Genomic DNA, 26401 nt, shown 5'->3' with positions numbered 1-26401 from the left:
ACATGTACACTTGGAAAGAGTATAAATTAGTGGTATAGGAGAAATTGAACCCTTTAAAAAAAATATCTGATTCAAATGTCTAATGGCAATCTTTGTGTTCTTATTGCTGTTTCTTTGCGTTTATGTTGCTATTATAAAATTGCAAAAGTAAGAAATGCCAAACGTGACACTGACACTCTTTAAGCTTGAATTTTCACATGTTTGTTGGTGCATCCCTAAAAATATTACCTTGAAACTTAATTCTTTTAAAAAATTCGTTAAAAGTTTCAGTTACTGCACTTGCTCTTGAGTCCCCCTGCCAACTCTTATGGTTTTACAACCAGATTTTCCTGTTTTGATTTTGTTCTGGTTTTTTAAAATGTTTCTTTCCCCTGTTAATTTATGAAAGACCTATACATCTAGAGGAAACTGACTAAAATTCTGATCCTGCAAATTTTTCTCTGCAGATGCAGAGCTTTGCCTGTAGGATCAACTGTTGCAGGATTGGGGTGCAACTGAGGGAAACAGTGGAAGTGGCTATACCCAACAATACGCTAGCAAATGCTCAAAGTAAATACGTTTTAAGAATAGAAATATTTTTCTCTAAGCTTGTTCAGTTTGTCTGCTTGGGTGTTACTTGTAACGATAGTAAGTACACCATTTTCATGCAGAAGTGTGTTTAAGTTGATTGTGTCCTTTTAAGCATAATTTAATTAATCTGGATTCTAAAATAATGTTAGGAATAATTTTAAAAAAATCAGTTGAAAGCATTTTGTAAATATTTCCTTTTATTGACTTTGTAAGGGGATGGAGAGGGAATCCTAAATGATCCTTCTCCACATCCGTGACAATCAGCTTGCAAAATGTTGCTGTGAAAAGCAAACTAATGAGGGGAATTCATGAGCAGTTCAATCTGTACAAATCTGGATCTTCCCCTCTCCCCCCCCCCCATGTTAAAGATGCTGGATTTAGCTTTTTTGATGTTTTTTAATTTTTTTATTTTCAGTACGATGTGTAAAAGTTCAGCTTTATTACCCACCAGTCTCCTCTTTTTGTTTGATAAACACTCTTGTTCATTTTTTTCTGTTTCAGTGAAGCTGAAATTAATATGGCTCTTTGTTTTTGTCCTTGTTTGAGCACTAGTACATTGGATCATTTCAAAGATGTCATCACAGCCCTGGGAATGGGGTTAATGGATTTATGCTCCCTCTGCTGGCTAGTTCTGTCATAGTGGAACACAAAGCATTGCAGGTCCTGTACACTCTTATTTTAAATTGTTTGTCAGTGGATCAGATAACAGGAATGAAAATAGATATTTGGAATCTGGACGACATTGCTCTGAATTATCATTGCTTGCCATCAATTTGATCTTTTGAGAGGGCCTAGAAATGAACAAGTTAGTATTTTCATGTGCTATTTTTCCAGGAATACACCTCTACCTCGATATAACGCTGTCCTTGGGAGCCAAAAAATCTTACCACGTTATAGGTGAAACCGCGTTATATTGAACTTGCTTTGATCTGCCGGAGTGCGCAGCCCCGCCCCTCCGGAGCACTGCTTTACCGCGTTATATCAGAATTCGTGTTATATCGGGTCGCGTTATATCGGGGTAGAGGTGTATTTTGGTATAATAATTTTTAAAATGTGCACTTCAGGGATGCTGAATCTGATACACGGATGAAGTTCAGAATCTTCCTAGATCCTCCTTAAAACTGACCTCTGCCATGATGCCTTCAAATCCTGCCGTCTGTTTTCACCGGTTTTGTCTTCTTATACTTAGAAATATAAGCTCCTCAAGGCAAGGACTGTCTTTGTTATGTTTGTATAGTGTTTAGCACAATGGGCTGAGGCCTCTAGGGGTTACTACAATGCAAATAAATAATCAAATGTTACCTTTCTGATGAAAGTGGACCTGGAAAAGATAACCAAATAAGGTAGTGTTATCCTGTTCCACAGTTTGTCATAATATGAATAGATTCTGAAGGATGAACATTCATTCCTACGCTTTCATCGCTGTGTAGTTTCCTCTGGACTGTTCCTGCAAAAATAATAAATGATTTGCACAGAGAGCCTTGCAGAGAATCTGAGGTTATATTTAGAACATGGTGAGGGGTGGGACAAAAATAATATATTGCAAATTGTATAGTTCCTGGAAGGTTTGCTTCACCCACTGTCAGAGAATTCAGAAACTAAGTGGGACATAGCTTATAGTTACACCTGTTATCAAAGCAAACATCTTTCCAAAACAAGTTTTTATTCCCCTGTATGGAAGTTTTCTACTATCTTTAGAGAGGAAAAGGATGGACCTATGATCAGGTTGGGAATTAATTTTCCTTCGACAACAGAAGAACTTGTAGTGTACAACTAGCAGATTCTAAAACAGTTGGATGCTCTTAAAGCTGACAACGCAGTAGGTCAGATATTGTGAAATAATGAGCTTCAAAGGATGTTTGATTAATTTAGACTTAATCAAAAACAAAAAGAGCCCCTGATATTAATGTAAAAAATGCCAATTCATAACAAAATACTGTAGCAAACTACACCATCTACTGGCAATAGCTAACCACTGCAGTGGGGGTGGGAAACCCACCATAATAAAGAATACTGTACTCTCGTAGCACCTAGCAGGCAGAAAGTGGTTAACTAGGACATCTGTGAATTTTTCATTGGTCACTACATTTCAGAGAGATTTGAGTATTGTGAATTGGTAAACACAATTTCATTATAGCAAAAGGTCAAGAAAGAAACTAGAAAATTATAGGCAAAAGACTCATTTGTGATGGGTGGAAAAAAGAATTTTTGAAACTATTTTAAGTAGTATAATGGTAAGCCTTGGACAATCACAGCTTTAGAGTAGCCACCATGGCTTCAGGTAGAGGGAAGTCGTATTTGAATAACCTGCTGGAGTTCTTGTTAAATACTACCACTATGGATGAGAAATACAGTGACTATAATAGAGCTAGATTTTTTTTTTCTTTCAAGTATTTGACAAGATCCCATGTCAGAGATCAGTGGGTAAAATCAGATTATATGATGTGGAATAGAAAACTAACCTGAAGATCAAGAGAGAAAAGGGAACCAGTTTTGTTTGTTTTTTTTGTTCTTTGTTTTTTTAATCCACAAAAGCTTATGCTCAAATAAATCTGTTACTCTTTAAGGTGCCACCGGACTCCTTGTTGAGTAATGTATGGTATCTTTCTTGTTTGATATGGTCAAGTGGGATACATAAGGAGTCCATTTTAGGACACTGTTTCCAACATATAGTAAAAGTGCTATTAACCATAATTGCCTATCTTAATGACCAATGAATTTTTAGTCCTCCTGAGAGTGCATATTAGTCACACTGGTGTCTTCAGTTAATTGCTACAGTAGCCAGAAAAGAAATATCGATGTTAATAGATTTCACTCTAAAATAAGGGTTTTAAAATGAGACTTCCAAATTTACAGTTAATGTTAGGAGTAGTACAGTTAATAAAAAAAAAAAAAACAATGTCGCTGTTCTTTAAAATATTTTGATCATATAGGTGGTAACACCATTAGATGGTAAATAAAGTGGTTACTTGTAAAAATACTAAGTATAGGAGCAAGGAGCTAGACAAAGGCTTAGTCTGCACTTAAAAATTAGGAGAAAAATTTCACCCCATGAGCGCCATAGTTAGGTCAACCTAACCCCCAGTGTAGACGCAGCTAGGTCAACAGAAGAATTCTTCTGTTCAACCAGCTACTGCCTCTTGGAAAGGTGGATTAATTATATCCGCGGGGAAAAAACCCTTCCCTCATAGCTGCAGCTGTGCTGCTGTCGTGCTTGTAGTTTAGAGATAGCCTTAGGCCTGGTCTACACTGGGGGGGTGTGGTCGATGTAAGATACGCAACTTCAGCTATGGGAATACCGTAGCTGAAGTCGACATATCTTATTCCGACTTATCTCCCGTCCTCATGGTGTGGGATCGATGGCCGCAGCTCCCCCGTCGACTCTGCTACCGCCGCTCGCTCCGGTGGAGTTCCAGAGTCGACGGGGAGCGCGTTCGGGGATCGATATATCGCGTCTTAACGAGATGCGATATATCGATCCCCGATAAATCGATCGCTCCCCGCCGATACGGCGGGTAGTCTGGACATACCCTTAGAATATAAAGGCTGCTAAGAGGTGTACTGACAAAACAATGGACAATCAATCCTGGGCATGCAAGGTGAATCTGAAGTTTCACTGAGCTCAGATACCTTTCTTAGCTATTACTGTGTAAAAAGTTGATCTCAAGAGATTCCTTCTACTCTTGAAAATAATAGACAGACTCAGGGCCATCCCTAGACATTGTGGTGCCCTATGCACCCCTCTTTTCCCCCCCCACGTGGGGGGGGCTGGTCCCAGGCCTCCATGGGGGGGGCATCCCCAGGCCTCCGCAGGGGGCCGAGGGGTGGGGCTGTGCCCAAGGTCTGTGGGGGGGCAAGAGCAGGCTTGGGGGGCAAGGGGGAACCACCACCCCCAGCACGAGCCGGTGGAGCGGGTTGGGGCCGGGTCGCTCCACTTCTTGCTGCTTGGTGAGTGCAGGGCGTGCCCAACCCCTGCTGCAGTCCCCCGGGACGTAGCTCAGGGGAAGGGGTGGAGTGGGGGCAGGACTGGGGCAGAGTGGGGTGGGAAGGGGTGGGGGCGGAGCAGGGGCGGAGGCTTTGGCATGGGGGCTTTGGGGAAGAGGTGGAGCAGGGGCGGGGGCAGCTTTCCTGGCTAGCTTAGCCGGCCGGGGGATTGGGCTGGCCGCTGGAGCAGCGCACAGCTGTGTAGGGCACCAGGAAATTTGGGGCAATTTGGTGCCCCAAATTTCCTGATGCCCTGCACAGCTGCATAGTTTGCATATGGGTAAGGACGGCCGTGGGCGGGCTTAGCTTTAATTTCATTCCTTGACAAATCTGTTTGTAATCTCTTTTCCATAGCACTTCACATCTTTAAGTAGGTTCCAGGTCTTGTATTGCTCAAGCTTGTCTGTATTTTTATAGTGTTCACCTCCAGTCTTTTTACTTCTGTGTGCCAAATAGAGTGTGCACAAGAGTCTATCTCTTGAATCATGTGGGTAGTTAGTCTGCAAATATGCCAAGTAAACTCAGAGGTCAGCCATGAATTGCTAGGAATTCTAAGTGTATATTTACACTGCAGAAAAAGACCTGTGGAAATAAGTCTCTGTGTCCGGATCAGCCAACCGGAGCTCGTGCTACTGGGCTTAAAATAGCAGTGTAGACATTTGGGCTTGGGCTGGAGCCTGAGCTCTGAGACCCTCATTTCCTCTCCTCCCCCCCCCCCACTTCCCCACTGGGTTTCAGAGCCCATCCCCAGCCCAAACATTTACACTGCTGTTTTTAGCCGGGTAGTGTGAGCTTGAGTTAGTTGACCCGGGTTTAGAGACTTGCTGCCTTGAGTTTTTGTTTTTTGCAGTTTAGGCATACTTTCATAGACCACCATTTCACAGAAAGCAACATGTTCTGGGTTGAAATTATGTTTGTTGCTGTGAGCCTCATAACTCAAATACATTTAAAGGTAGTAACACATTTACTGAAGAAAGATTTTAAAAAAAAAAAAAAAAAAGCTTTCCTAATGACTTGTCCATGGAATATACATGATTGCCAAATTTGTGCATATAGGAGGAAATCCTAATAGATTAAGGCCAGAAGGCTCTGTTATGATGATCTAGTCTGACCTCCTGAATAACACCAGTGAACCCAGCATTCCTGACTCAAAATCCTCTGAGATAACGAGTTCAACATGTTCCTCTCCCAAAGCATGTTGCTGAACTAACCTTTTTGTCTATCAGTCCTAAAGCACTTGTAGTGTAAAACAGTGGTTTTCAAACTTTTTTTCTGAAGACCCAGTTGAAGAAAATTGTTGATGCCCACAACCCAACGGAATTGGGGATGGGGGTTGGGGTGTGGGAGGGGCTCAGGGCTGGGGCAGAGGGCTGGGGTGAGGGCTGCTGGGTGGGGCCAGGAATGAGGGGTTCAGGGTGTGGGAGGGGGTTCTGGGGTTGGGGTGCGGGAGGTGGTCAGGGCTCTCGGCTGGAGGTGCAGGAAGGGGCTCCAGGTTTGTGGGGGGGCTCAGGGCTGGGGCAGGGGATTGGGGCGCGGGCTTAACTTGAGTGGCTCCTGGTCAGTGGTGCAGTTTGGGTTCTAAGGCAGGCTTCCTGCTTGTCCTGGCACTGCAGACCGCGCTGCGCCCCGGAAACGGCCAGCAGCAGGTCCGGCTCCTAGGTGGAGGTGCGTAAGCGGCTCCTCGCAGCTCTTGACTGCAAACACCACCACCCCCAGCGGCCAATGGGAGTGCGGAGCTGGTGCTCGGGGTAGGGGCAGTGTGCGGAACCCCGTGGCCCTCCCCCTCCCTCCACCTAGGAGCCGGATCTGCTGCTGGCTGCTTCCGGGGCGCAGCGCGGTGTCAGAACAGGTAGGGACTAGCCTGCCTTAGCTGGGCAGCATCGCCAACAGGACTTTTAACGGCCCGATCGGCGGTACTCACCAGAGCCGCCGCGACCCAGTCATGACCCGCAGTTTGAAAACCACTGGTGTAAAAGTCCTGTATGTAGTTGTTTTGTTGCCACTTTGTATCTAGCAGGAGCTGATTCTTTAGTTGGGAGCAAATACAAATAGCATATCCTCTCCAGCCGGAGAGGTCTAAGAGAGACATTATCCTCTGAATAGACCTTTGCTCTCTTCACATAGAGTAAACAGGATGTTGAACTGCAATGCTAGAGGAATTCAGTATAAATCAAAGTAGGTGGTGTTCAAAGTCAAGGTGATGGTTTATAAGAAATGGTGTGATTGTAAGTATGGTGCTGTGTGTGCAGTCTAGGTTAAAGATTTGTCAAAGTTGGTAAACCATTGTGGGGGTTTTTAGATCTTGGCAACTAACTAGCTTCCAATAGATAATTGTTACTGATTGAGAGTCTAAATGCAAGCTCATTGTTTAGCTGTATAAATTACAATAATGTGTAGGTCTTTCTGGTGTTTAGTTTTGAAAGGACTTTGTAAACAAGCTTTTGTGGAATGAGTAATAACTATATAGAGACTATATACCAGGGGTGGCCAATCTGCGGCTCTGGAGCCGCATGTGGCTCTTCAGAGGTTAATATGCGGCTCCTTGACTCTGGGGCTGGAGCTACAGATGCTAACTTTCCAATGTGCTGGGGGGTGCTCACTGCTCAACCCCGTGCTCTGCCCCAGGCCCCTGCCCCTTCCCCCCAGCCTGCCATGCCCTTACTCCACCCCCTCTCCCACAAAGTCTCCTGCGCATGTGAAACAGCTGATTGCGGGGGGGAGGGGCGCTGCTAACGTATTACTGTGGCTTTTTGGCAATGTACAATGGTAAATTCTGGCTCCTTCTCAGGCTCAGGTTGGCCACCCCGCTATATACACTTGAAACCTAAGTCACAGATTTCAAATATAGTGGCCTAAAGTTAGGCTCCTAAATCCATATGTGGGCACCTAGGTTATTTTTCAAGAGTGCTGAGTATGTAGCAGCCTCCTCTTGGATGCTCAGCGCTCTTGAAAATGAAGTAGGTGCCTTAGTATGAATTTGGGAGCCCAACTTTAGGCTACTATTTTTGAAAAATCTTTGCTGTTGTCAACTTTAAAAAATGAATTAAAAGTAGTTTCAGGTACTAAATTTGCTGCTGAGAGGTCTGCCAACTTCTGCCTTTTTAAAAAAGGTCGGAAAACTGCTAAATGTGTTTATTCCTGTTACTGTGTGAAGATCCAGGAACACAAAAGGAGGAACTGCCTATCCTGAAAGTAGGTCACAAAGTAAACAAATAAAATAAACACACAACTTTTTTGCTCTTTTATAATTTTAGGTGGTGGTTGCATTATTAGTCACTTTTCTTTTTTTACCTGATGTTGGAGATATCCCTTTAAAACGTGTACATGAATACTCATGATTTTATAGCCTTTCAATATCTTGTCAAAGATTTAGGGATAAGGTTGTCATGGTTTCATAGCTTTTTTTTTTACCTTAAACAATAATAAAAACAATTTGCAGTAACTGAGTGTTGAAACTTGTCACGTGCATTGCTCTGCAGTTTAGTGTCACAATTTACCTAGGATGGCTACTTATTTAGGACTTGTCTGCATTAAAGAATTCCACCAAAACATTTCCACTGGTTCAGCTGCATTGATGACAGCCCTCCCTATAGGTAAGGTAAGAATGCCAGAAGCTACCATCCGCGGCAAACTAGCTCCTGCAGCTGAACTGATAGTATCATCAATGGAGAACTTGTTGGTAAAATTCTGTATCATAAATGTGGCCTTTGGTTCACTAGAGTTCCTCTGTTTGGTGATTCTTTGCTTCCTCACCCATTGTAGGCTTTCTAATCTTTTGGAGTTAATGCTCTTTAATTATATTGCTCAAGTGTTTTTTATTGGAGATAGAAATGAAAAGCAATGTAAGCCACAATAGCTGCATCAGTTTTAACAATCTAAGTTAACTGTGTGTGGGGAGGAAAATGTGTGAAATATTTTCACTGCAGACTAATGGAGAGTAATCCTACCAATATTCATACACTTCTATGAAAGTCTTCATTATTTGTATTACACTAACATCTAGAGGTCTGACCTAAGTTTGGTGCCACATTGTGCTAAAGACTGTAGTAACATAGCATAAATTCTTTGAGGTGAGGACTGTCTCTCAAGCTAAGTAGACAAAGGGGAAGCAAAGTCTCACAGATTTGAAGTGACAAGCCCAAGGTCACACAGTGCTTCAGTGGCAGAGTGGATCTTATGTTTTTAAAAGTTCTATAAACTGTCTGGTCAGGGTGGTAGATGACACTTGCATTCCTAACTACTGAACTACTGATATGCATCTCCTTTTCATTCATTCTTCCATTTTGAGCCTACAAAAGGTCCTTTGTGGACAAAGCAGGCTCTTACATTTGGGACTTTTCTCTTGCATCTAAATTAATGTAATCTTTCCTTTCCAGATCTTGAGGATTTTTTGAGTTTTTGTGGTAAACTAGCTCTGATAAGAAGAGTTTGCCTAAGATAACTGTAAACACAGAATGAAGTACAATAGTGTAGTCGACTCTGAGCATTCAGATATCGTGTCTGGCCCCAACCAATCATGACATTAAAAAAAGGGGTTCTTTATTTGTTTTTCAAGCATTTAGTCTTGGGTCTCATTTTCAGGCTTTTCTGCACAACTGTGCGGGCTAGAAACTTTCATCTTAAAAAGCTGAGATTCTCATGTAATAGCTTACATTCTCATGTAATAATTGAATGTGGGGCTTCAAGAAAAACACCCAAGTGTGAGATTTTGCAATATCCAGAATAAACTTTCCAGATTTGTATTTTGGTACTTGACCATGTGCTAATGTCATAAGCAGCCAGTCCAAATAATTTACATGACTTAGCTTATAGTGTTAATCTCACGTGAAAGAGCTAAAAATTACTTATATAGCACTTCATTGTTTAGTGTTTTGAACATTTAACTCCTCATTCCCCATGTGGCAGAGGCAAGTGTATTCCCCATTTTACAACCACATAAATTTAATTCTGAGTACCATCAACTTCTGTCACTCTGGCTCCTGATTAGGAGAATAGTCTTCCTGAGTTGGAGTCGGTCGTTGATGTGTTACTCTGCACAGGCAGACCCTGTGTCCATATAGTCTTCTGTTGACTTCATTGAGGTACCATACAGATACGGGGGTCTGCTCACTCAGAGTGACTTCCTGGATCAGAGCTCTAGTTGGTTATAGTCCATCACAAAAGTTTCACAATTGTGCAGCTCTCAGTTATCAACAATACTGCATTTAACAGAGTGCAGCTACGCAGTCTGATTTAGTGTGATATTTTTTTTTTAAACGTAATCTCATGTTTTATTGTAGGCTGAGCTTGTAGCACCAGCTATAGTTAAGGTTGCCTGATACTTGACATTATAAGAACTTGATTTCAGTTGCTTGTAACTCTTGCAAACTTTAACTGTTCATTGAATTTTTGAAAAATTTCAGTTTGAGCAGTTAATTCATTTCTAAGTATGAGTTGAGCAAACAAGGTATCTCTCCGTAATATTGGAAAAAATGCTTACAACAGTTTCATTGAGAAGCTCTAGCACTTCTTTGCGTTGGAGTAGACACACAAAATTTGGCAGTGAGATTGTGTGGTGTCATGGGAGGTGCCTTTTCTTCAAGTGTCCTGTACGTATTTACACCCTTGAGATGCACTGACCCATGCAGCTTGGACAGTGCAGTGTTCTGGTTGTAGTACGGGTTAGAATGTTCACAAACCCCTCCCCTTCCCTGAATATTCTAACACGGGTTGGCAACCTGCGGCACGCGAGACGATTTTTACTGGCACGCTGGCCGGGGTCCCAGACGCTGCCCCTGCTCAGCCCGCTGCTGGCCTGGGTGAACGGAACCCCAGTCCGGCAGCTGGCTGAGCGGGACCGGCGGCCGGGACCCACCACCAGTCTGGGGTTCTGTCTACCGGTGTAGCATATTAAATTTCTCCCCGTAGGAATGTGCTACTTGCGGAGCACCGGGACTGGCAGTCGTAAGTAGTACACCGTAAGTAGCACATTCCTAAAGGGAGAAATTTTAATACAGTACACCCAGGTAGGGAAGGAAACAGCCCGCCCCCTCATGACACATCCAACCCCCCTTGCTCCTTGTTTCCTGACCGCCCCCTCCCTGGACCCCCCACCCCTATCCCTCCCAGGATCCCACCCCCGCATGTTCTTTAGCCCTTATCAAAAATTACACTACAATTAGCTTAAAAACTGGAAAACTTAAAAACTTTGTATATTACAGTAATTGTTAAATGTATTATGTTAATAAATACATATGTTTGATGAAACAAAGTAGTTGTACTTACATACCTGTGCTTAATTTGTGTTTTCGATGATTTACTTTCAAAAAAAATCTCGCATGTCTCGCACCCCCAGAAAGGGCATCTCGCACCGCAGGTTAAGAACCACCGCACTAAACTGATAAAATCTACATTTTAATTTAATTTTAAAAGAAGTTTCTTCAACATTTTAAAAACCTTGTTTACTTTACATACAACAATAGTTGTTATATAATATAGACTTATAGAAAGAGACCTTCTAAAAATGTTAAAATGTATTACTGGCACGCAAAACCTTAAATTAGAGTGAATAAATGAAGACTCGGCACACCACTTCTGAAAGGTTGCTGACCCCTGCTCTAACACATTCTGAGGGTGTGGCTATAAAAGGGAGCATGGCGCTGGTGGCTGTCTCACTTCCTTCCAACTGCAACAGTGAATGTACACAGACCTCTCCAGATTTCAGGGATATAAAATCTTTCCATTCTTAGATTAGTTAGTAGTTAATAGTTTTAGGGTAAGCTAGCTTTAGAAATAGGTTTAGATTAACTTTCAGTTTAAAGTAAGTTACTTACACAATACCATGGCAGATTTCAAGATCAAGAAACACTGTTTTAAAGGGTGTTTGTCATGCCTGGCTGTCTTCGCAGCATCCGATGTGCATGTTCAGTGCTGAAATGCCTAGGAGAAAGGCATTCTTGTTCATATTGTGCTATTTGGGGCTCTCCTCAGGCCCACATAGCTAGGCAAGACTTCAGGCTCTTCTGTTACAAGAAATGTTGCCGGTCCAGCCTCTTGGATCAGATACTTCTAAATAGATATCCGATACCTCACCTCAGGAAGGAATCTGGGGTAACTTAAGACTTTGATGTAAATCCGTGTATAAATTTACCAGTATTCTTTCCCAAACCATGGGCACGTAAAGGCAAATCTAAATTACATTCTTTAGATACAGAGAATGCTTTCTGATCGGAACAGAACTAAAGACTTTAGGTCCTCTGCTACATTGTTTATATCATATGTTGGTCAAGAGTCAAGCTGTCTCTGCCCTTTCCCCATCAGTGGGTCAGATAGTCTCTCCTCCTGCAGTTCTTAGAGTTCATTCTGCCAGTGCAGTTGCTGCAACTGTAGCATGTGGTAGACATGTTCCCATTATTGAAATATGTAAATATGGAGTTCAAGTCACACTTTCTCTAAACAGTGTGCCTTTTTAGATTTGGCAGCCAGATCTGATGCACAGTTTGGCAAAATGATACTTCAGTTGTTGTTTAATTAGTACTCAGTGTTCCTACATCCACCTTTTACGTACTCCTTGCCAAACTATCCCAAGAGTGGGAAAATTCAGAGGACTCTTGAAGAAAATGAAGGTTCCTTGTAACTGTAGTTCTTAGAGATGGACTCTACATATTTCCACTCCCTGCCCACCTTCCCTTCTTCTGTGGAGTCCCAATTAAGGTTATCACTGGATTCTGTAATAGGGGTGGAAGAAACTGAGCTGCTTGTGTCACCAAGCCCCTTTGACAGCCATGCCCTCAGAATGGGCTAGAATGTTTAGGGAAGTGGGGAGAAGGGTATGTGAGCATTCCAAGAGTGCGAATATGCAGATTTCAGAGTAGCAGCCATGTTAGACTGTATCCGCAAAAAGAACAGGAGTACTTGTAACAAATTTTAGAGCATAAGCTTTCGTGGGCTACAGCCCACTTCTTCGGATGCATATAGAGTGAAACATATATTGAGGAGATATATATATACACACATACAGAGAGCATGAACAGGTGGGAGTTGTCTTACCAACTCTGAGAGGCCAATTAAGTAAGTGGGGAAAAAAACTTTTGAAGTGATAATCAAGATAGCCCAGTACAGACAGTTTGATAAGAAGTGTGAGAATACTTACAAGGGGAGATAGATTCAGTGTTTGTAATGGCTCAGCCATTCCCAGTCCTTATTCAATCCTAAATTGATTGTATCTATTTTGCATATCAATTCCAGCTCAGCAGTCTCTCGTTGGAGTCTGTTTTTGAAGTTTTTCTGTTGTAAAATAGCCACCCGCAGGTCTGTCATTGAATGACCAGACAGGTTAAAGTGTTCTCCCACTGGTTTTTGAGTATTATGATTCCCGATGTCAGATTTGTGTCCATTAATTCTTTGCATAGAGACTGTCCGGTTTGGCCAATGTACATGGCAGAGGGGCATTGCTGGCACATGATGGGATATATCACATTGGTAGATGTGCAGGTGAATATGCAGAGTCAATCACCAAGAACTATAGTTGCAAGTAACTAACCTTCATTTATTCTGTGTGGAAAATGGTCAAAACTTGGCCAAGTTATACATTTTTGAAAAAACTCAGACTTGTAAGAGTTTGGAAGCTAAGTTTTCTGAAGATTCTTTATGCACTAAGCATGCTCCTGCTAAGGGCTGCAGGGACTGAGCAGGACTTTTCATGCAATTGCTCCTCTTGGTATGGTGACCAGATGTCCCGATTTTATAGGGACAGTCCCGATTTTTGGGTCTTTTTCTTATATAGGCTCCTATTGCGCCCCCACCCCTGTCCTGATTTTTCACACTTGTTGTCTGGTCACCCTTCCTCTTGGTGTCCTGAAACACTATGGTATCAGGAACTGGGAGTAGGGGGATTCTCTTCCCTGCTCTCATTGCTTCTACTTCTGGTGCCCAGGAATCATGGGCGGGAGGGGGAGAAGCCTGTCTTGAATTCAGATGGATGAGAAATGGGAGGGACGGGAGAAAGTGGGGTCGCAGGGTGGGAGGTTGTAGGAGCCAGAAAGCGAGGGAGGGAGAAAGGGAGGAGCTGGAGGGGGTTGGATAGGAGCTGAATGGGACAGGATATAGGTTGCACTTCTTAACTGAGTGCTTGACTCTGCAACTTTAACTATCTTTTAACATAGTCTTTTAGATATAATAGATATTATGTTAACAGTATATTATTTCTACGTGACTGTACCCAGGGTCGTGAGGCACCTCCCCACCATCTGCCCATAGTGTGAGGAAGTGTTGTCTGTTCCTTCTGTGGGTCAGCTCCTTGAAATCACCAGCCTCTGGCAATGCAACCACTGCCTTCCAGACCTCTTCAGGCCTTGCTGCCTCTGTACAGGGTAGTTATAGGCATACATCAATCCCTGAGTCTTCTGAGCATTCCCTGTAGTGCCCAGCCCCTTATCCACTGAGCACTCAAAATTACCAGGCCTGCTGTTCCCAAAGGAACAGTAAACACCACCTTACTACTTATACCTTGCTAAACACTTAATCTTTTTCACTATAAATACATCTATGTTTATTGTTAAAGAACTGACATTCAAGTGAATAAGAATATTGGAAATAAATGGTTACATATCAAACAAAATCATAAAACGCTTTCTTGAGACTAAACATAACTAACAGATTAACATCTTGTTTAAAGAAGCTGGTCTCATCCAAGGTTCTTTCCAGTGTTTTCAGCCAAGTGTGGTTGAGATCCCTCTTTCATGAAGCAAACTCATTGTCCATTTGCTTCCATAGGGAAAGCTGCTAGGGTGTCTTCTTTGTCCCCCAAATCACTAGAGCAGCCCTTTGGTGTGCAGGTCAGAATAGGGTTGTCTCCCCGGCTCTCCCGCTGCTTGCTTCCTCCTGTTACTTTTGTCTTTTGAATTTTTCAGAATCCTTCATTAGCATTCAGTTTAGACTGGTGAGAAGAGGCCCTTTGTTTACATGTAAATTAAGCACTGTATAGTTCAGACCGCTAGATAACAATTTCTCTTCTGACAGAACCTGTATTTCATCTTTGCTGGTGATCAGTTCCTAAATACAGACCTTAACATCATTAATTGTGTGTGGGGGTGTGTGTGTGTATGTGTGTGTGCGCGCACACACACACATATGTATGTAACTCCTTAACAACACCCATATATGTTTAGAATGTATATTCCGGACCCAGGAGGTCCCTGTAACATCTAGGCACCCCTCTATGTCCCTTTCTAGTTGGCACTAAGAGGTTCCTGGGTCATACATGACCAATGCATACCATAGTGTTGTCATTTTATGGAATGCTCTGGTGAGAGCACAGATCCATGCCAATGAAGTACCAGCCTATCACATAAATGTGGACAAGTACTAACAGAAGAATATCTTTGGAGCATCAGTACTAACATGACTTTTCTTGTGTCAGGCCTAAAAAATCTTACATAGTTGCTCTTTTTTTGTGTCTTTTTATCTCCTCCTTGAATCCATTCAGTTTCCATGCGCAAGCTAGAGGTGATGAGGATGGCAGAAATTTGTAAATTATACAGTGATATTGTTTCTCTGGCAGATTTGATGATACTTTTATCTTTTGCTCATCTTCCAATGTTCTAACACAATCCAAAGTGTTTCCAAATTAACCAATAATGACTAGTTGCTCTGCACTGAGTTCGCCAACAGTTTTCATTAAGTAATCTGAAGCAAACAGATCATGGTTTTGTGCTATAATTCTCTCATGCTCAAAAATAGTTATTTTTGTCCACAAGGAAAGTTTTAAATCAGCCCCTGCCCCCTGGACATTCCCAATACTTTAACAAAAAACCCTAACAAGCTGGCATCATGTGCTACTTACATATATTGGGATTTCACACTGTCCAAAATCAAACTGGGATTGCACACTAGTTGGAGGAGACAGATAGATATTTTATTTTAAGTCCGGGATGGGCAAACTTTTTGGCCTGAGGGCCACATCGGCGTTCCGAAACTGTATGGAGGGCCGGGTAGGGAAGGCTGTGCCTCCCGAAACAGCCTGGCCCCCACCCCCCCCCCACTTTCCCCCCCCCCGCCTGCCCCCCCCAAACCCCCCCCTGCTCCTTGTCCCCTGCCCCCCCCCCCCCGGATCCCTCCCCCCAAACTGCCCCCCCAGGACCCCACCCCCATCCAACTGCCCCCTGTCCCCTGATGGCCCCCCGGAACCCACTGGCCCTTATCCAACCCCCCCGCCCCTTTACCATGCCTCTCAGAGAAGCAGGACTGGTAGCTGCGCCGCCCGGCTGGAGCCAGCCACACCACCATGCTGCCCGGCAGGAACTCGCAGCCCCGCAACCCAGAGTGCTGGTGGCAAGCGAGCTGAGGCTGCGGGGGAGGGGGCTAGCCTCCCCAGCCCGGAGCTCAAGGGCCAGGCAGGACGGTCCCACGGGCCCTAGTTTGCCCACCTCTGCTTTAAGATCTGCTTGTCTTTATTTAAATGGAATATAGGCTTGGAATACGGTTTCACATTTACAAGAGAATTGAATGTAATACAAAAGAAAATAAGATCCAAAATATAGCTCAGAAATCTACTGCCACTGAAAGGCAACATTTGCTAGGTAACAGGTTGCATATTTATTAACAAATGGATTTTTTTTCAAGTAGAACAGTGTCTTTATCCGTTTTTTTTCAGTAGCTATTAATTCAAAGTAGCCCAGCAGATACTTGTTTTTAATGACATTTCTCTAATATCCTGTCTAGGACTAGCTATTTTTGTTCTTCCTTGGTATGGTGTATGATTACACATCTTGTATAGGAATAGAATATTCATTCATCAGAGAGACTAATGTCCCTGTAGTTAAGTTTTAAGTGCTTTTCTTTTCTAAAGAAGAATATCTTGTGCCTTTTGTTGAAAACAAAAAATAAGCCTTTTTAACAGTGTTTTTTTTTTCCTTATTACCGCAGAAATGTCAACTTACTTATAGGAATTATATGAAACCCAACATAGTCATGGTGGATGTAGGAAAGTGGCCAATATTTACCTTGCTTTCACCTCAAGAAATAGCATCTATTCGGAAAGCATGTGTATTTGGCACATCGGCCAATGAAGCTATATACATAACCCATAATGATGAGGTAAGTGTATAAGGAAATGAAATACCTGATCTGTTTTGGGATGTAATTCTAACCCCTTTGAATGCCTGTAAATAAGCAGCCTACAAAAGACACTATGCATGAAACTGTGTCCCAGTCTGTGAGTGAATGTGGTGGGAATGAATTGCAAATATTTGAAATCTTGCATCAGGACATAACTGGGAAGAGAGTAAAAGGATTCACAATAAAACACTCTTAACAAAAATTATTTTCATTACTATTAATGTCATAGATTAGTAGAGATGAAAAAATAAAAACTTGCTACATAAACGGAGTCTCTTTACATTTCATTTCACTTGGACAACTGAACTAGACTGGTCAGTTTCACTTCTTGTATCTCTTACACTAGCACATATTTAAATATAACCAGACAATTATTATGACAAATGTTAGAACTTATTATACCCAATAGTGATATAAAGGATAGCAGCTGTAATAAAAATGAATCTCCAGTCCAGGATATGCCCCCTTTAGAGGTATCCGTTTAAATTTAAGTAACTTTTTTCTGAATCAAAATAGAATTGTCACAGCTTTTTTATGGAAAGAGAAGTAGTGCATTGCCCTAAATAAGCCTCGGCACCCAAAAGGAGGAGATATTTGGATGCCTGCCTTTAAAGCGTACAAAACACACAATAAAAACACTTCCATAAACTTTTAAAGACCTATGATTTCAGTAGAATTATTTCCATTAGGATTCGTAAACCTTCCTTCTGTGTGTATTAAACAAAAATCTAAATTTTTAATCTAGAACTAGTTGTAGAACCCTTTGAACCAGCAATAAAGTTCCATGGATGAATTCTTTGCCCCATTGAAGTTGATGGCAAAACTCCCATTCACTTCACTAGGGCCAGTTTTCACCCTATATATCTATATTTCTGTCTATCTCCCTCTCCATAAATATGAATCTAAATAGTTTAAAATGCAAACTGTTTTTTTTTTCCCCCCAGGTGTTTGTGTTTGGACTAAACTGTAGTAATTGTTTGGGGACTGGAGATAATCAAAGCACAATAGTACCAAAGAAATTAGAAGCCTTATGTGGAAAGAAGATTAACAATCTCAGTTATGGAAGTGGACCACATGTTATACTTAGCACTGAAGGTAGAAAACATTTAGTATGTGAAATAATCAGTTACATATTCTATCAGGGTTAACCAAGAATGGAAGTGGAGATATGTTGGTAGATTGCTACTTGGCCAATGTGCTGGGTTTGTGTTGCTCTTCTGGAAATTCTGATCCTGGGTCAACAAAGTTCAAAGGCCAGATCTCTCAATTTACATAGGTCATAGCTTTGCTGAAGTCACTTTACACTAGCTGAGGAACTGGCCCAAAGCATACCATGATGGTAACATGCTTAGTCTTTCCTCTGGGATGGAGGAACTATGTGAATTACCAACTATCAGAACTTAATGATCAGATAACATTTTCCAAACCTGATGGCCATCAGAATCAAATAGTATGTTCTAGTTTAGTGGCCTTCTAACCAACCAACTTTTACAAAAGGAAGAACGCAGGTTATTTCTCAACACTGGGTGGGTAGTAAACAGTGGCAAGGGAATGAATGCATTTTACTTTTTGAACATAAAATTGGAAACCAGACTCCAACATGAAGTTGTAAAGTTCATTGGCTGACTAGCGAGGCAGTGCTGGTTAAAAGGGTCTGGACTTAATGGCTTCAGACCCTAACATTAAACTTTTCTTTGTTTTTAAATAGTTGTTTTGAGTTAAATTTGTCATAGTCTATTCTTATGTGCTTGTAGCATGTGGCGTCAAGCTTCTGAAATATTATGAATAAAATGACAGACTGCTCACTTTCTCCTCTAAATTGTTTGCCTGGTTCCTTTATTTAATGTTGGATTATGAGCACATTGAAACACCTTGCTCAGTTTTTTTTCCTGGGGAGGGGATATTAAAAAATAATTAACATCAAAATTAGTTAATATGGACTCACTGGACAAAGCCTTCTTTGCCTTGAATTGACAAGAGGCAAGATAGAATCTGTTTAAAGGAAGTCTGGGGAAGGCAGAAAGTCAGAGAAGAGCAGAGAGGTTGCTTGAGAAATTCTCAAGGTTGAAGAATGCTGAGTCCAAGGAAGGGAAGGAAACTAAATGGAGTTCAGGAAATGTCCACTCAAAGTTGCTTCCTATATGGCTTCCCTTATAGAATAGTGAATTCATATAGAAAGCTGGTTTGGTTTGGGGAAAATAGCTTTTGTCTGATCTGACAGCTGACATCAGTTTTAAATAGTTAATGATATTTACTGCCAATTATAGTTGGGTGCGGGGGGGGGGGGGGGAGCATTTTAATTCTGCAATAAGGTTAGTGAAACCATTTGTTAATGTCCTCCATTATATTCATGTGCCACCATTTATCTCTCTCAAATAACCCAGAGCTCATGCTATGGTATAGTTATGAATAGTTAGACTTGAGAAGGAAGGCTAAAAACTGTACAAAGAATAAACTGTAGAACAATTACTACACTAGTCTCACCACTTAGTTATTCTACTCTCACTTTCACTTATAGCTCTGTACTTATGCTTTTATAGAAGTTAAAGATAATACAGTGTTTGAATCAATTAACATCTCAATTAGTTTGGAATTGGTGGGGGTGGTATCATAAAAATGCATATTTTGTGCAGATGGTGAAGTTTATGCTTGGGGACATAATGGATACAGCCAGCTTGGGAATGGAACAACCAATCAGGGCATTACTCCTATTCAAGTCTGTACCAACCTGCTAATTAAGAGGGTGATTGAAGTAGCTTGTGGCTCTCATCATTCTATGGCCCTATCATCTGATGGAGACGTAAGTCTTATATTTTCTTATTTAACTTTTTCAATAAACTTGGAGTTCCTGAAAGGAATCAGATTGATAGCTTTGGAGACTGAAGTCCTTTCTATCCACAGTACAGGTACAAAGTAACCTTACCCATGCTGTCCTACCAGTGTGCTTCAAACCCAAGGCACCTTCTCTTTAGGGGTGGGAGGGATAGTTCATTCTCCAGGCCAATTTTAATTCTTCTTCCCTACTGCGATTTGAAAATTGTGGCCAGTGAGTATTCTTGTGGGTTTTTTGTGCATTGGACACCTATCAATAAGTCTGAAACTGGAAAGAACACTGCATCTAAAAAGCAATGTAATTTTGAAAGACGTTTTTTCACTAGTATTCCCTATCTGTATAATAGAGAATTGTACCAGAAATGGTAGAATCTTCCAAAAGATACAAATTTAAAGTTGCCCTCTGTGTGCGCTGTCCTAGCACTGACACGGATGGGTCAGTCTGTGGAAGTGTTTTGGTTCTCTTTAATACTGTATCTGATTGCTGCATTATTCATTATTGTGGAAGTATTCTGCTCTATCCACCTTCACATACATTGAGAGGGATTGGGCATAGTTGGTTTTATATCAAAGTTCTGCTTTATGCTACATATGTTGTAGAAAATATATCCCTGCAGAAATGAGTGGAGTCAGGCTTGATTTGTCCATGTCTAGTTACCTGGAAAGTGTAAATCACAAATTTCTTTATGTACTGCTGACTAGTCAATGTTTCCTTTTTAATGAGCGTAAAAATGGTATTTTTAGACTGTGAGTAATCAGCCTGATCTAATGCTGTTTTAAGGCTTCATCTGAATTGTTTGATTCTAAAATCAGCTTAAAATAGTTAAGATGAGGAATTAAAAATAGGCATAATTCTGTCTATGTACTGGGCCCCCAAACCATAGTATCTGAGCACCTCCATATACTGTTCTAATACAAAATCATACTACTGCCATTATGACACACAGTAGCACATCAATGTCTGTAATGAGGGGGAGGGAAAGTAGATTCAGAAGCTAGTTTTTTGCTGATAATGTGCTGCTTTTGAGAGGAGCTTGTGCTTAGGAAAGATCTTGAGATTTTTCATTTCTTTGCCTTGCATAGGGTATGAAATTTGGAAGTGTAGTGCACCTCGTTAGGCAGCAGTGATATGGTCCAAACAAGATAAGATGAGAAATAGGAGAAAGAGTGTTCTACAGGTGCAAAGAATGAGACCTGTAATGCATATTTTGAATATAATGTATATTTAAACTGTACTTAATTACAGTGCTAACCTCCTGAAATTTAAACATTTAGTTTGACCTATATTATTATGCATTCTCTTAGTGTTTGACTGAGGCTTTGTCATTACAAGATATATAACCCTGATTGTACAAAACATAAGGGAATGTGTTATGGAATAATATTTACAGAAAGAATTGGCTGCAAAAGTAAATGACTTTAATCTCTGGAATTTCAGAAGGTCTTTGAAGTGTCACGTGACACTGTTCTTGTGGCATTAAATGATGAGCTCTAGAGTAGATAAAGGTAGGTGAAGGGCAAACAAACCATCAGCAATTGCCAAATGGGGAGAACTGTTGAACAGATGAATAGAGGCAGCTAGTTCATTTCATGGTTTAAAGAGCAGAAGCTGTAATCACAGGTGGCTGTCTTATATGACGAAACAGTGGCTTAAATTTCACATTCCTGTGGTGGTTTGCTAGGAGGAGAGAAAATATGCTTAAGTTTACTTGCAATTTAACCTCTAGGAACCTTTAAATTTAGAGGCTCACTCTTCCATTATCATTCTGAAAAATAAAGCTGGTAAATCTTCTTTGACAACGTCTTCATTATAGCTTAACACATAGAGGATGTTAGTTATACAAAGGATACATTTAATACAGTAGAATCTCAGAGTTACGAACACCAGAGTTGTGAACTGATTGGTAACCACACACCTCATTTGGAACTGGAAGTATGCAATCAGGCAGCAGCAAAGACCCCCCCCCCCCCAAAAAAAAAAAGCAAATACAGTACTGTGTTAAACATAAACTAGTAGAAAAATAAAAGGAAAGTTTAAACAAAAAGACTGGACAAGGTAAGGAAACTTTCTGTGCTTGTTTCATCTAAATTAGAATCATAGAAGATTAGGGTTGGAAGAGACCTCAGGAGGTCATCTAGTCCAACCCCCTGCTCAAAGCAGGACCAACACCAACTAAATCATCCCTGCCAGGGCTTTGTCAAGCCAGGCCTTAAAAACCTCTAAGGATGGAGATTCCACCACCTCCCTAGGGAACCCATTCCAGTGCTTCACCACCCTCCTAGTGAAATAGTGTTTCCTAATATCCAACCTAGACCTCCCCCACTGCAATTTGAGACTATTGCTCCTTATTCTGTCATCTGCCACCACTGAGAACAGCCGAGCTCTATCCTCTTTGGAACCCTCCCTTCAGGTAGTTGAAGGCTGCTATCAAATCCTCCCTCACTCTTTTCTTCTGCAGACTAAACAAGCCCAGTTCCCTCAGCCTCTCCTTGTAAGTCATGTGCCCCAGCCCCCTGATCATTTTAGTTGCCCTCCGCTGGACTTTCTTCTTCAATTTGTCCCCATCCTTTCTGTAGTGGGGGGCCCAAAAGTGGATGCAATACTCCAGATGTGACCTCACCAGTGCCAAATAGAGGGGAATAATCACTTCCCTCAATCTGCTGGCAGTGCTCCTACTAAAGCAGCCCAATATGCCGTTAGCCTTCTTGGCAACAAGGGCACACTGCTGACTCATATCCAGCTTCTCATCCACTGTAACCCCCAGGTCCTTTTCTGCAGAACTGCTGCTTAGCCGGTCGGTCCCCAGCCTGTAGCAGTGCATGGGATTCTTCAGTCCTAAATGCAGGACTCTGCACTTGTCCTTGTTGAACCTCATCAGATTTCTTTTGGCCCAATCCTCCAATTTGTCTCGGTCACTCTGGACCCTATCCCTACTCTCCAGCGTACCTACCTCTCCCCCCAGCTTAGTGTTGTCAGCCAACTTTCTGAGGGTGCAATCTATCCCATCATCCAGATCATTAATAAAGATGTTTGGGCACTCCGCTCAATACCAGCTGCCAACTAGACATCGAGCCGTTGATCACTACCCGTTGAGCCCGACAATCTAGCCAATTTTCTATCCAATTAAATTAAGATGGTTAAAGGCAGCATTTTTCTTTTGCATAGTAAAGTTTCAAAGCTGTATTGAGTCAAAGTTCAGTTGTAAATTTTAGAAAGAACCATAATGTTTTGTTCAGAGTTACAAATGTTTCAGAGTTACGAACAACCTCCATTCCCGAGGTGTTTGTAACTCTGAGGTTCTACTGTACCTTGAAATACACCCCCACACCCTCCATATATTCAGTGGGTGTTTAGTTTTAGATGAATTAGAATAGTTAATAAAAGCAAAGGATGCAATATAGTTATGGACAAAGAACCTCATGCTTTTTATTTTTTTTCATGGTGGTAATGTTATAATGTGTGTGGCTGGTGCTTTTGCATAAAGTTTTTTTCTCCATTTATCGTCTATCAATAGATATTAAAGTAAAGCGCTCAATTAGCACCAAAAAGGATATGTTGAATTTATGCAAAGGCAACCTTGGTCTTGCAGTTGCAGTCAGCAGCATGTCGGGTAACATCTTTTCCATAAGGGTAAATTTAAAGCAGGACAAAACACTGGATAGTAAACTGTAGGAAATATTCCTACATTTGCCTCTGGGGATGGACTAGATAACCAAATATGAAATAACATACATATATTAGAAACTTTAGAGGAGGGGAAAAAGTCTCCTGAGAGAGTATATATTTCAAGATCTTTTAGGATTTTATGAACCCAGACAACATCTTGCTTTCTTAATTTGTGACATTTTCAATAGCAACAAATTCTTGTACAAAACAACTACCAAAACCAGTACTTCCCTTCATGCAATTTCTATCAAGTGTCATAGCTGCTGAAACTTGTACGGTGAACCAAAACTTGCCCATTCACAAGCTCCAACGGCAGGTTGGGGGAAATAAGGAACCCCGAGGACACTTTTTAGACCCTTATCCACCTGAAACAGACTGCTAAGAAAAGTGAGAAGGGGGGAATTCTGTAAAGCTGGAAAATAAATGACATCCTTCACTGTATTCCCCGTTATGCTTAACTGTCTTGAAATATATTGGAAGGGGTGTGTTCAAATTCAGCCCACAAAGTTGTATATGTCCTACTGCCACCTTTATCTTTTATACTGGAAATATGTCCCTTACTTTTGACAAAATTTGGATGTTCCTGTTTTGAAATAAGTAATTGAAAAAAGTGCCATGTTTATACAGTACCAGATCTAGCTCATAATATTTAAATTAAAAGAAAAAGTCAGTGATTTGGATTTAGCTAGGGTTGGGCAAGTCCTATTTCTTCAGAATAACCTAGTAGCAAAACTAAACATTTTAGCTCTAAACTATTCAGATATGTATCTCTCTTTTCATGGGCAGGTATATGCATGGGGCTATAACAACTGTGGTCAGGTTGGATCTGGATCTACAGCAAATCAGCCAACTCCTCGCAAAGTCTCAAATTGTTTACAGACTAAAATGGTGGTCAGTATTGCTTGTGGTCAGACCTCCTCTATGGCTGTAATAGACAATGGTGAGGTAAGCTTTCTCCACTAACCTAATAATACATTGTTGTCTGCTTATGACTGAATAGAGATGAGAAATGCTGACATGGAGAACACTTCAGTTACGGAAGATACATCAGTAACTACTGTGGAATTTTATGGTCCACAAGAAATACCTTAGTATAATGGTTCAACGGTCACAGCTTGAGCATGAACAGTAGGAAGTATCTGCTAAGGGAGAGTTAATTGCATACTTGTCCAAGCTGTTAACAGGGTTTTTCACTTAACAAAATTCACAGAATGGGTTACTTTTTTATAGAAGTTATTTTAAGTCTCCACCTCCTAGTTACCATTCAGGTGCCTTCTTTGCAATAAGAAATAACTTCCAGATGTGGCTCAAAGGTTGAGTAACCAGTTTCCAGTCTCTAAAAGATAATATTGGTCTGTTTGTATTGTAAAGTATCTTCTGTATTTTTGTAACCTGAGAAAATAGAAAGTCACAGGGTATGAAAGTCTGCAAATTTATAATACCTAGTTCTATAAGACTATGAGACTGGCCATACAAGGTCAAAGCAATGGTCCATCTAGCCCAGTATCCTGGCTTCTGACAGTGACTGGTGCCAGATGATCTAGAGGGCATGAACAGAACAGGGCAATTTATCGAATGACCCATCCCATATCATCCAGTCCCCGCTTCTGGCAGTTGGAGGTTTAGCGACACCCAGAGCATAGGGTTGTGTCCCTGACCATCTTGGCTAACAGCCACTGATGGGCCTATCCTCCATGAACATATTTAATTCTTTTTGAGCCCATTTATACTTTTGGTTTTCACAACATCCCCTGGCAACTTAGTCCCACGGGTTAACTGTGTATTGTGTGAAGTAGTACTTCCTTATGGTTCTTGTGTTATATGTTACTATCATATACTCTCCTTAGTCATCTCTTTCCTAAGCTAAACAATCCCAGTCTTAATCTCTCCTCATCTGGAAGCTGTTCCAGACCCTAATCGTTTTGGTTGCCCTTCTTTGCACCTTTTCCAAAAAAATCTTTTCTGAGATGCGGTGACCAGAGTTGCATGCAGTATTGAAGATGTGGGCGGACCATGGATTTATATAGTGGCATTATGATATTTTCTGTCGTCTTACCTATCCCTTTCCTAATGGTTCCTAACAGGGCCGGCTCTAGGTTTTTTGCTGCCCCAAGCAAAAAAATTTTTGGCTGCCCCCCGTCCCAGCCCTGGGCTCCTCGCCGCACCCCCCTGCCACCCAAACCCTGGGCTCTCCCCCACCACCCGCACCCCCCTGCCGTTCCAGCCCTGGGCTCCCCCTACCCCCCCACCATTGCCCCACACACACCTCCTGCCGCCCCAGCCCTGGGCTCTCCCCGCCCCGCACCGTCCTTCCACCGCAGCCCTGGGTCACTGGTAACTCACTCCCAGGGCAGGTCATTCAGCAGGAATTTTAGATGTGCACAGAACACAGACAGGATTGGTTCCCATATGGTTACAGAACTGCAGTAAAGTGAAACAATTTTCAGCTTGTGTGATTGGAGGATATCTGGATGCATATTATAAGACTGTCCTCCATAAATGAGGAAAAGTTGAGGTGCCTTTATTATTCTTTTGTTCCACTCTTTCTTTCTATGGGGAATTTGCCAATGCAAACTGTCTTCCTTTTAAACAAACAAACAAACAAAAAGGCAATGGCTGTTGAAAATAGCAATTCCAGTCCTAATAACCACTGGGAAGCATTTCTTGCTCAATTTTATCCTACTTTTTCTACAGCAAGTTACAGTGGATCAGTATATTTGATTTGGGAGAAATGAAGTAACAGCTGCCCAAACTGAGCTTGAGCACTCCTGAATTTTGAGGTATTCAAATCTGGAAGGCAGGTGCTGGGGAGGGGGCGAGGGGGCTGTGGCTCCGCAGGGGAGCATGGCAGCATGTATGCAGCAGTCTGTCTGGTGCTGCGCGAAGCCAGACACGCTGGTCTGAGTGGCACGGTAAGGGGGCTGGGGGGTTGGAGAAGGGGTAAGGGGTTGCAGGGGGGCAGTCAAGGGACAGGGAGCGGGGGGGTTGGATGGGGCGGAGGTTCGGGGGGGAAGTCGGGCAGGGAGAAGGGGGGGTAGATGGGTTAGGGGTTCGGGGGGGCACTCAGGGGACAGGCAGCAGTTGGATTGGCATGGGAGTCCCCGGGGTTTGTCAGGGGACAGGTGGGGGGGTCTCAGGAGGGGGCAGTTGGGGACAAGGAGAGGGGAGGCTTAGATAGGGGGTGGGGTCCCAGAAGGGGGCAATCAGGGGACAAGGACCAGTGGGGCTTAGATAGGGGGTGGTCCTGGGGGG

General features: G+C 42.1%; 1 protein-coding gene across 1 annotated transcript; it reads left to right on the top strand.

The window, feature by feature from the left end:
- Window positions 1-1172: 1172 nt before the first annotated feature.
- Window positions 1173-24094, top strand: LOC113409483 (RCC1 and BTB domain-containing protein 1-like; the record flags this gene model as incomplete). Its single annotated transcript, XM_026663448.1, has 5 exons — window positions 1173-1230; window positions 16459-16629; window positions 17595-17745; window positions 19284-19450; window positions 23936-24094. Coding segments are annotated over exons 1-5 (699 nt in total), but the record flags the coding sequence as incomplete, so codon positions are not given.
- Between the last annotated feature and the right edge of the window lie 2307 nt (window positions 24095-26401).

The sequence above is a fragment of the Terrapene carolina genome, unplaced genomic scaffold, assembly GCF_002925995.2.
Source record: "Terrapene carolina triunguis isolate 2854851 unplaced genomic scaffold, T_m_triunguis-2.0 Scaffold33674, whole genome shotgun sequence".
NCBI classification, from domain to species: Eukaryota; Metazoa; Chordata; order Testudines; family Emydidae; genus Terrapene; species Terrapene triunguis.
The sequence above is the reverse complement of the archived record's forward strand: the minus strand, read 5'-3'. Positions and strand labels throughout refer to the sequence as shown.